Source organism: Pyrgilauda ruficollis, unplaced genomic scaffold (genome assembly GCF_017590135.1).
Source record: "Pyrgilauda ruficollis isolate IOZ18807 unplaced genomic scaffold, ASM1759013v1 scaffold71, whole genome shotgun sequence".
Classification (NCBI taxonomy): Eukaryota; Metazoa; Chordata; class Aves; order Passeriformes; family Passeridae; genus Pyrgilauda; species Pyrgilauda ruficollis.
Genome location: NW_024528933.1, coordinates 1,690,064 through 1,702,277, shown reverse-complemented (window position 1 = coordinate 1,702,277; position 12,214 = coordinate 1,690,064). Strand labels below are relative to the sequence as shown.

Here is a 12,214-nt window from a genome sequence, read left to right as displayed (position 1 = left end):
GTCTTCAGTAAAAATGCTTAAGGAACATTCAATGAAAAATATTCTGATCTGGATTCCTTTACTGACTTGGATTAGCAATCTTCACTGATAAGATTGGAGGGGTTTTTTGCTCCTAAACATGCAGAAAATTTTTGAAACATTACATTTTGAAACATTGTATACATTTCTGTGTATATTTAATAGAGGTATGTTAAAATTTTTCTGTAGAATTTGAGGACTGAATTAAAAAATTAATGTTTATATTTGACAGCAGCAAGAGCAGTAAAGTTTGCACTTGTGAGAAGATTTTTACAGATGCTGTCTTTCAAACTGAGTTTTGCAGCAGCCCCAGGCAATCCAATGACAGTGTATTTTACACAGTCTCCTTTGTCTTGATAGAACTCATTACCTCCTTAGCAAAGATTGAGTGCAAACTACCTGTGTGCAACTGTAAAGCCCAGATCCAGCACCCTTTCTCCACAGACTTTATTCTGATCACTAAAAAGGTGAAAGTAATAGAATGTTCTTAATACATATCACCAATCCCATCCGTTGTCACAGGGAATCATTTCAGTATCCATAAGTAGTTAAAAGTTTTCTCATTTTTTCATATTCCTTGGCTCTAGCACATTCCCAAATAACTCTGTATGTGTGTATAATACATAGATATCTATCTATACGTATGTATATATATATATAAAAAGTCTTAGATACTCATTGTATCTGATCAGCTGTGACTAGACTAGCAAGACAGTGAATTTTATGTTTTTCTGTATTTTTCTTCTCTTTTCTCTGTTCCTTCTCAGGTTTTCGCTACCTATTAATTCTTAAAAGTCTGGTACTGGTTGGTCCACTCCTTTTCCTTTGTTGTCCTTCACTTCAGCAGCAAGCAGAGTGCTTTGACCTTCTATTTCTGACTTCAGAGAAACTGGGTATATTCCAGATTTTCTCTATAACAGCATAAAGTTTACCTAGAAAATAATTGTTGAAAAATAATGCATAGTACAGTCATGCATATAATATAACTGTATATAATGATTCAGGAATGTAGAAGACGGGTTGGGTTTTGGTTGCTTTTTTTTTAAAGCTCTTCATTTTATTTACAAAATCTGTGACTTTGAAGTTGATGATATTTTTTAGTATTTGGATTTTAAATGCACTAAAATTCTTTCCAGATGTTAGTTCTGGTTTNTTTGGTTTGGTTTATTCTTGGGGTTTTTTTTATTTTTTTGGTTTTGGATTGTTTTGGTTTTTGGGTTGTTATGTTTTTTGGTTTGGGGTTGTTGCTTTTTTTGTTTGGATTGGTTTTAGTTTTGGTTGGGGTTTTTTTTATGAGGGTGTAACACTTTTTCGAAAACAAATTTTGCTTTGTTGTTTGTTGGACTTTCTCATGTCTCTTTCAGGTATCTGTCATAAGCAAAAAAGAATCCTGAAATCAAATGGCGAAACCACATTGGAAATATTTACATTCATAAATATAAATATAAATATAAATATAAATATAAATATAAATATAAATATAAATATAAATATAAATATAAATATAAATATGAGATGCTGCTGTTCTCTGATATTTCGTGATGGATTTTTTTTTCTTCTTTTTGGAAATCCATACTATTTAAAATGAAAATGTGGTATATGATATCGTATAAATATTTCATGCTTTAACATAGTGGTCAAAGATAAGAATGTCAGTTACTAATTAAGATACTCTTCAAGATTAAATTAATTTAACGGACTAGTGAAATATTGATATCTACAGCATTAAAGAAGAATTTATCCCTTTTATTATATATCAGTGTTTTCCCAGAGAAAGTGGCATAATGCAACAAGAATAATCACAATTTACCTTAAGTTTCTGTTTGACTTTTTGTGTTGGCACAACAGTATTTTGCCTGATTGGCATTAAGTGTGCGTTGGTATTTCACTCTCTTTCATTCTTAACCAAAGTTATTCCAAAAATCTGAAAGTCTAATTTTATGAGGCCTTTCTTTCTCTGCCATAAGGACATATGACATAGAGTGAACAAGAAAGCTGCCCAGTTTAAGTGTTACTTTCACATACTCTTTCTCCAGATTGCTGTATGAAGCTGTACATAATATAAACACATATTCTTGTCTCTAGTTAGTCACATTATAGTTAATGACCATATGGTCATTATGGTATAAGATCTACTGTCTGTTGTATTTATATTCCTCAAGCATATTGTTCCTTCAACTTCACAGTGTGTTAAACTATTTCAAAGGGAAAAAAATCCTTTCCCTCTTGTTTCTGGTTGTCCTATCAAGTGTAACCTTGGACCCTTATAGAGCAATTAGACCAGCCTCTATCCCCTCCTTTGTAATGAGGTTTCTTGCATTTCTGAGTCTATAACCCTTTAGTCTTCCCTAATGGGACATCATTATTCTGAAAGAAACAATGTAAATGTAAATGAATATTCTCATTAACGAGTCACAGAGAAACCTTTAGTGGTAGCGCTGTGGTAATTCTGCTTGTTATTTCTCTGGTATTCCATGCAGATTTTTTTTTTTTTATAATTCATTATTAGTATTCAAAATTACTTCTTCTTTAATTCTGCATGTCTTTCATAATCCGGCGTTCCAACTAGTTCAACCATGTCCTTGTTTTATTCTCCAGGAACCACCTGTGAAATGTTCAAGGTCTCTGTCCCCAAAGAGCTCTTTTAGAGAGTCAGAGGAACTAAAGAAGCTTAAAATAGCTGAAAGGAAGATTGAAAACTTAGAGAAGACACTACAGCTAAGGGTGAACATTAAAATAAATAAAAAGCCTGCTAGCTATAAGCTTGCATAGATAAAGATATACCAAAACAAACAGACATTTTAAAAATTAAAAATACACATACTTTTATGGACTGTAAGTCTCTTTGGATCAGAGAGTACTCTCCATTAGTTTACCTTTTTGCTTTACAGTGTGAGTAATCTTGTAGTCCTGTGGAAGCTTAATTGAGCTGTCATCAGTAACACATACTTGTTAAATACATTTTCAAAGTTTGTCTTTAAGTATATATATTCTGAGAAATTAATGTGTTCATATGAAGCAAATCAGAAAGTAGAACCACTGAAAGTACAAAGACTTCTTTTCTGTACAATAAAGCCACACTTTAAAATGCTGAAGTCAGTAACTTAAAAAAGATTGACCCCTGGAAACTGTTTAAGTTATGCGTCATTTAGTTGCTGGTCTGAAAGATCCTGGCCTACAAGATGTTTGAAAAAACAACAACAGTCCTGCTTTGTAGAAAATCTTAATTGAGCTTGCTTCACAATTGCTCATTTTGTCCCTGTTTCACATATTTTTGTAGCTGTGTTTTGTTGGTTTGGTATTTTGCTGCAGAGATACAGTAACTGTTGAACAAACTATTGGTTTAAAATTGCACCTCTGAATGCAAAATGCAAACGCTGAGTCATATTTTCTTAAACACTTAAAAATCATCCTCTTCTTTCCTCTCCTCCCTTTTCTCCCTCACCTTCTCTTTTTTGTGTTGCTTATCGTTGTTCAGTTATGGAATATGAAGGATATTTTCAAGTATGTGTAGCCTAAAGGGGAATTGGTTGTATTGAACATCCTGTAATAAAAGTTATGCAAGTGAAAAAATTTGGAAGCTCTACCAACCATAGTGATAAGTTAATTTTAGAAAAACTGTACGTGGGAAGTATATTTCAGCAAAATGCCACAGTTCATCCATCTGTATACTTGGGAGAATTTAAAGTTTTGTCTTAACACATGTAGAGTATATGAACAGAAGAGGTTATTTAGACTTCAAATTCAGTCTTCCAGGTTGTCTTGTTCCTGGGAGACAGAAAATTAATTTTGTTTTGTTTTTTCTCTGTGTTGAGAATTCTAAGGTATGACCCACCAGCTAAACCTGAGAACTGGCCTTTGGGAGGCTTCCTGTCCATTACTCTTACTTGGCCTGCCTGACACTGATGCTACGGATTATTCTGGAACTGTAGGCTGCAGCTGCTCTGCTCTTGGAAGCAAAACACACTTCAGTGTCTATGGCTATTGCCTTAAATGCTAGAGAGCTACACATTTCTTCTGGAAAGAAGAGTGAAGGAAAGCAGATGCAGAAGAAAAACAACTGTCTGTGCATAACCTCATGTAATAATTTGTACCATTCACCATACTGCCTTTGCTTATCTTCTGTTTAATCTTAAAGTATAATTTAAAAATCTGTGCAGCTTTATGATGTTACAGGTGTGGTATCTCTATCACAGACATCCATGATGTCTTTAAGGGCTAAATCTTCCCTTGAAAGTGAAAATCTACTTGGCTTCTTCTGCAGAATGCTGTACTGGGTTGAAAAGAAGCTGTAGAGGCCTAAGGCATCTTAATTAACACTGTTGTGGCACTAAATTCATATTTCAATGAGGCTGCTGTCGGCATGACAGTGAACTAAGCTGTCATAAAGTTAATATCAGAACATTTCTGTTGCTATTCTGTGATTTCTTAATGCTAGCCTTCTCTCAGACATTGTTTCCAGTAACGAAAAATGGATTTGACCCAGGTTTTCAAAACTGGTCCTTGCATTATTGCCTCTTCAAACAAACTGTTGTCAATATGGTTACTTGAAATTTTCTTCCTCAGAGAAATGGTTGCTCTGTCAATACACACACTAATAATCTCTGGAACATGAAATGGTGACTTTATACATTAGTACTTTCAAAAAATTGGTAACATTAAAAAAAAAAAGAAAAAAAGAACCGGCCTATTTTTGGGCTTTTCAGGAATGCCTCTGCCCCAGTCAGTGTAGCAAAGGAGCAGAAAAGGTAAACCATTCATACGTTTTTCCAGTTCTCTCAGCTGACTCATTTCTCAACAAGAAAAGTTCACTCTTAGTATCTTCATTGCTAGTATAAATGGGGTGATCATTTAAATTCAGAGTTTTTACACAGAATTGGCTTTGTTGCTGGGCATACTAAAAAGTAACAGAGCAAGTCTGATTGCACCCTTGGTTATGGAAGGGAACGTCAAAATAAATAAGAGTATTTTTTTTGCTTTTAAATAACAGATTATTAAGCTGCTATTTAGATTGATCCAAAGCATATGTACTTCAATCTATTATGGGTCTTTAAGAAGTGGGTAAGAGTTTGATTGTTGAGAAGTAGGTATTTGATACAAACTAAGAATACATTGATTTTCTCCTGTATTGCTTCTAGAGCTGTGATTGCTGATGTAACCTAGAGGAGATAATCCTGGCTTTAACTGGAAAGGTCTCAAAACCAAGAGGAGCTTTTCCCTTTGAGTTTTCTCATCCTTTTTAGGTTCTAAAATTTTTGGAGATAAATAAAACTAGAATATGCACACCAGTCTTTAGGGCCACCTTAATACTTGTTTGTGTCAGCAAGACCACACTCACATTTGCCTCATATTTCATACGTAGTCCTATTCCGTGTATAGTGTTCAAATGCTGAAAATGGATGAATATTGCATCATATCCACATAACTGTGTGTGGAAAAAGCTATTTTTCTAACAATTAGGGCCTCAGATCTTGTAAGCCTAAGCACAGTCAAATAATTGAATCAGTGTAGTTTTTTAAAATTTCCTTTTTACTGTAATAGCAATAACAATTTGAATTAGTGATTAGAATCTTTTGACTTGTCTGAGCAGCCTGCAAAAAGAAAAAAAGGCATAGGCAGTGGGGTTTTTCCTCCTGCAGATGGAACTTTGTGTTACTGTTATTCATTATTGCATGGGAAGTACTGTGGATGACAGTGGGCAGCTGGAGAATAATCTGGAGGTCCAGCACTGCTAGAGATGGTTGCTCTGTCCCATGTCCATGAATATAGACAAAACTGTGTGTGAGACAGTTTAGTTATGAAATATAACATAATTCAGACAGAGATTAATCTAACAGATTATGGAAATTCCAGTGAATATTTTAAGTCCTGAAGTGCTTAATTCAATAGAGAGATTGATTAGGGCAGTTAATTGTCTAATTTCTATTTCTGCAAGGGCAGAGCAAGTGATAAGGGAAGGCAATAACTGTAACAGAATGGATAATAGAACAGGTAAGCAATAATGAAAAATGCAAATTCATAAATAGGAAAGGCCAAATTCTACAGTTGGCTGCATCTCTGAAAGGGCATTGACACTAATAAGCTTCTGAGGATTTATATTGAAGACATTGTTTTCTAGTACCCTGCCAGACTTGACCAGTTTTTGCTAGCAGTATCAAACAATCTCAGAACAGTTGTTTCATGAACTTCTCATGAAAACACAATACATCTGTAATTGTATTCTTGTGAAAATCTCCTCTTGCAAAGCTTGTTAATGGTGTCTATGTTCTTAGTCTAAGATTTATATTGCTCTTTATGTTGTTGTTTTTAATATCATTGTAGTATTTACATGAGTCACTTAAAACCAGTTAAAATTACTTTTTTAACAATTCAAAATTTATAAATGTATTTGATTGAGAGGTTGTTTCAGGAAAAAGAAACCTACCACCGCCACTTTGGGAAAGTATGTAGTGGTAGGACTTTGAACTTGATTGTGTTTCTAAATCTTTTTTGGTTTCCTGAGTCACTTCCAGAAACCTACTGGAATTTTGTATATAGTACCATTTGAAACTTTAGGTGGTATCTTTCAACCTTGTGCATCATGAAAGCTGGGTTGCATTTGATAAGTCAAGCTTAGTATAGGTACTTTGTAATTATGAATACTGTGGAAACCCTTGCCATGTTTTTATAATGGGATTCAACTTTTATTGTAGCAGCTCTGACTATTGGTATGTCTAATTTATTGACTAATGCTGGAAAGTCCTCCTTACATATAAGCAGTGTAAATACTTGCAAATAAGGTATTCTGATTCATTTAGTTCTGTAGTTGCTCTACAAGCAGAGCTCCCATTGAACTGAAAACGAAGCCATGACTGCAGATTTTGCTACAGCATAATGAATTCTTTGCTGGTGAATTCTTTACTACTGTATGCCAGAGTCTGACTTGCATTTTGGTGTGAAATGCTTCTTCTTAGTGCGTGGTTTTTTTTTTTTGTGGTTTTTTTTTTTTTTTTTTCTTCCCAGAGCGCTGTATTGTCATTTAGGAAAGTCTGGTTTTAAGCTTACATGATGTTATCCTGTAATATAAATCAAGGTGTATTTTACTTTTTGTTCTGTACATTTTTTTGTATGGTTTTGATTATATAAAAGCTATTTAAAAAATTGTTTTTATTTCTTGTTTGCTGCATTCCTAGAGGAAAAAAGTCTGGGTGTTGCAGTTTTATATATATTTACAGAGACAACTTACTGTGTGAGGAAATCCTGAAGCCATTCAAATGTAAGGTTTTTTCATGTGGCCAGTATTTCCCTTGAAAATACATAGATCAGTTTTCCACTGGGAGAAAAAAAAAAGGAAAGAAAGTAGTTTGAATGAAAAAACAGTGCCAACAATCCTTTTTCTAGTCTATGTGTTTTAAAATATATTAGGCTTATGCATTCACCACATAAAAGCTGGCATTTTGGTAGTAAATTCTTAAACTTTCAGCAGCATGAAGATAATATTTAAGTGAATTGCCAAATCAGCAGAATTTTCCAAAGTAGTAATAAGAAAACTTTGACCTCAAGGACTGTGAGTCCTGATCTTTCTATTTAGATTTCTGAGTCTCACAGTAGTTGCTGAAAGAGAACTTTGGTTTCATGTGATCTGTGTAACATTCTTACATTTTGTCCAACTCTGATTTTGTTTTTCTGGTTTCATACAGTCTCAAGAATCTTATGAGCTAAGAGCAGCCTATGGAAAACACGAAGAAAGGCTGCAGATGTTACAGCCCAACTACAGAGTGCTAAAAGAGCAGTTAAAGCAGTGGGAAGAGGGCAATAGCAGGTAAGTTACATAGCTCATTAAAACATTTTCCTTACACATGAAATCTGAACAGAAGTATTACATAGGTATTCAAAAGAGAATGTGATTTGAAGGAAGAAGCTACTGTGTGGTGATCAAGACTGTCCTTTGTTACAGCAGAATACACAGCTTACCCCACGTGAGAAAAATTCTAGTTGAAACCAAGAGGAAATATATTGAGCTGACACCTTGACTTATTTTATTTAGGCTCTCATTGAGAGCCTGAGTACTGGACAAAGGTCAGCTAGGACTGCTTACTTATGTTTGTCTAATTCTTCACTCATTTATTTTGTTGACTGTATGTTTTTAATTTTCTGTAACACAGCAGTTGCTCATTATGTTTCAAATAGTTTTTAGAAATAGTTTTATTCATTAAAATATAGAAATAATACCCTCTCTAACATTTAGTGATTCATATATTAACTGAGGCTAAAATCTCCTTCCTTATAGCAGAAAAGTAAAATAATATGTGCATGAAAGCAGGGTGTTTTAATCTGTTAAATTATTTAAAAATAAATTATTTCTGATACTTTTACAAAAAATGCAGTAATATATCTTCATTAATGGAAAGAGGAAAGACTTTACCACATAAAATTTGCATAATGAACATTCTGTATATCGTTGTCCCTTAGGCTCTATACAGAACAGTGAAAATTTTATGCAGAAATTCTTCTTTTTTTAAGTCCTTAGCAGGCAGATATTTTGGTAAACAGCTGCAATTGGATGAATGAAAGCATTTCTTAGCAGTTCAGTTATCAAGTGCTGCTGTTTTTCAGGACCTGTTTCAAGAAAGTAATTTCCTTGTGGTTTTAGCAGGGCTTTAGCATGCACCTAACAGCTCAGTAAACACTTGTGTGTTTTACTAAAAATAATTATTTTTGCAGTTAGAACAATACTGACTAATCTTGACACTAACTTTATCTCTCTCTGAAGAACAAGAGAGTCACAGAAAATGCTGCAAAACTGGTAGCTGTTCAGAGTCTGGGGTGACATAAAGCATCCTTCTGTGAATGATAAACTGTTCTTTATATATAAGTAAAGCTATGGCCTATCTTAGTAGATTTGCATTGCTTTGAAATACTAGCATTTATGTAGGAGCAGTTTGTCTTTAAAAAAGGAAAAAAAAAAGGTGTGGATGGAAACAATGGTGAAGTACAAAATTGCTACAGGCATCAGTGGTAGCACAGGAACATTTTTTGAAATACATAAGCATAATGGCAAATATATTTGGGTAAATTATCATGAAAAGGTTTTGTTTTTTTAGGAAAAATGTGGATTTTTTTTTTCTTTTAGTTCACTATTTTAAATTTAGTGCAATCTGGAAGTGACTTAAGGATGATAGTTACTAAATTCAGTGAAATTATTTAATTCTGTGTCTATACCTAGACAGGCTTTCCTGTCCACTGAGAGTCCAAGGCTAACAAGATAAAAAAAATTGAACTAGATAAAGACATTAAAATCTAAAACTTATATATACAGTGAAGCACTGGGTGTTCTGGTTCTGGTAGTTAAAAAAAATTAAACAGAAAAGGGAAGGAGGGACAAAAGTGACTTCTGTTTAAAGTAAATGAGATGAGCTTGTGTTATAATGAATGTATTTAGCGAGAATATAATTCTCAGTCTTCACTTAGTCATCTAATTTTTTCATCTCTATTTAAGATGAGCTGAAAACAACAGGGTTTCAATAATCTTTGTTACCAAGTTAGATTTGTATGAAGCCACATTAAAGGAGGTTTGGTTTTCATTTTTAATACACTTAAACAAAGAAAGTAGATAAGACACAAATAAAAGCAGTCTGTAACAATAAGACTGTTATTTTGGTATCTCAAAAAGCTGTATAGTGCTGCTGTAATGTAAATTGTGCATTAAGAACTCAGTATCAGGTGCTTATGTGGCATTTCTGATCCTTTGTAAGTGATGGAGGACCCCATTCTCCATATTCTTCATAGATTAATATCTGTTATTGAAATGGCAGCTGATGGGACCTAATCCACCTGTCAGCGTACATACCACTTGCACTGATGTACGTGACTGCAAAGATGATGCGGGCCTTAGGAGGTTACCACATTGTCTGAGAGTTTATTTCTATGCCCAGTAGGAATTTGGATTGCAGAGTTTAAATTGATTACATAAAGGATTTTTAATGCAATTTTTATCTTTGACATTATTAAAATACCTAAAAATATTTTAAGGACAGAAAAAAGGTTAAATATTTTAATTTTATTTTTCTGTACTTCTAACGTCAATATGTTTTTTCTTAATATATCATCTTGTCCATAGATAGTTAATTCCTTTATTAAACTGTAGAACAACAGTGTGATTTAGAGTGGGCATTAGCTGCAACTTCCAGATTGGCTTGCTGGGTTGTTAGGGGAGCTGATGACTCTCCCTTAATTTTCAAGAGATTACGTGATAATTTTAACAACTTCTTTCTCATACAAGTATTTAAAGTAATGTTGTCAGAACATGGGCGACACTATTCTGCCACATCACCTGGGAGACTTGGTGTCATACCAGGACAATATCTGTCTAAAATGATGTTATTGAACTTCTCTTTATTACCACAGATTTCATGCCTCAGAATGTATACTTCGTACAAAATTCAGATTCAATGGATGCTGTACTTGAAAATCTGTATTTTCTGGGAGCAGGGGTGCTTTTATTCTGATTCTCCTAAAACATTTAGATATTTGAAAACAAACAACCTTGTTTAACTCATAAACAGCCTTGAAAATAGTAAAAGCAGATACCAGCATACAGGCTCCTGTCAGCTCTGTCAAGAAAATCCTGATGTGATGTGGAATGAACTGGCTTTTTTCAAAAGGGAGCACAAAAAGCTGCTGATTGAGAAGTGAGTTTGTTTCTTAAATGGTGTTTGAGTAAGGAAACATACTGGGGTTTTTTCTGAAGGGCTTTACAGGCCGTACAAGAGGAATTCCTGGCAAAATTCCATTATAAAAACATCTACCAAAAGCAGAAAAGGAAAACATCAGCTCTTTTTTTTTTTTTTCTTGCTTCTCTCTCCCCCTTAAATCAGTGACAAGTTACAAGTTTGCTAGCACTAACAGAAACTGTATTCCATGATCTAGGGATTGTGTTAATTAATGTGGCTCTCATCTGTTGGAGGTGTCGCTCTTCATTAGCCTGTATTTTACACACTGCCGTGCTTCATTTTTGGAATGAGGTGGTGAGGGGATAACCTAGCCAGCCATCCTTGTTTGATCTCTGTGATACATACGCAATGCAGAATGCCTCAGCTCTCTTGGTTCCCTGCCCTGTCCTGCTAATCCCAGCTGAGCTCATTATGGTGTAGCCTTGCTGCTACTCCTGGAGCCAGAGCTGTCCAAGCTAATTACTGGTAGCAGCAGAGCTGCCTGTTAAGGGTCTGGTGTGGATCTGCTAACATGGTCCTTGGTAGTGACCTGCAGAAAGCACGAGGGAGTTGCTCTCTTTCTTGCTGTGCACAGCCTGTCCTTTGGGTTTAGTGCTGATCCCTTCACACAGCTCTTTCAGCTGTAGTAAGTGTAAAACTTGGTGAAGGAAACTCTTACTTTAGAAAACATACAGTTTGCTGCTTTGATCTCATAATTCATAGGCTATTACACTCAGCCAGGCAAAGTAAAAAAATGTCCTTTTATACTAGACAAAAGGAAGTTAGTATGGTATAATTAGCCCTTTGCTGTGATTTAACTCTTTCTGTAAGTGACTATGATTTTTTGTTTCATTTAAGAATCAAGACATCATAGAAAGTTTTATTCTGACTTTGTTTTTGTCAGCATTAAAAAAAATGCGTTTTCCCAATGGATCACAATGTAAGCCCATTTTGTGGCAATACCATGAAGGCTGCTATCACAGAATTTCAACAGCAGCAAATTGTTTTGTTCTATGTAAGTCCTTGTGTTGGCCATAATCTCCACTGGTGTATTATAGGCAATGTTGCCAGTAGCTGTGTTACATGTATTCTTATATCTGCTAGTTAAAATTGCATGCCTGTTCTTGTCACTTCATTGTCACCTCTTTTTTGCTGTTTGAAGCTATAACAACAAATTATCACCTGCAATTATTTTGTGAGTTTGCATTTTTTATTTAGGAAAGAACACTTTCTTGCCATGTATGTAATTGCATACATGTAATTCCCCTTCCATCACTAGTGAACACATTCACCACAGGCAATAGTAACTCAAGAGAATTACATAAGCCTCTTTTTTCACACTAAGCCATGCTTATATATTGTGCACATCCTGAAAGTTGGTACAGTTGGACTGCTTTTCTAGACTTCCTGTGCAGTCACATTTATGGGAACACCCTTATTTCTTGTATGTTGCAGATGATTGACCTTGACTAGACTGTGGTAAGGTGTCATAAGCGGACAGTTGA

General features: G+C 34.5%; 1 protein-coding gene across 1 annotated transcript in view; it reads left to right on the top strand.

Annotated features, from left to right (window-relative positions):
• Positions 1 to 12,214, top strand: part of CNTLN (centlein) — a 168,932-nt gene that overhangs the window by 68,451 nt on the left and 88,267 nt on the right. The window contains 3 exon segments of the mRNA XM_041485556.1: positions 2,617 to 2,677; positions 7,696 to 7,819; positions 10,563 to 10,688. Of these exon segments, the coding sequence (XP_041341490.1) occupies positions 2,617 to 2,677; positions 7,696 to 7,819; positions 10,563 to 10,688 (311 nt within the window).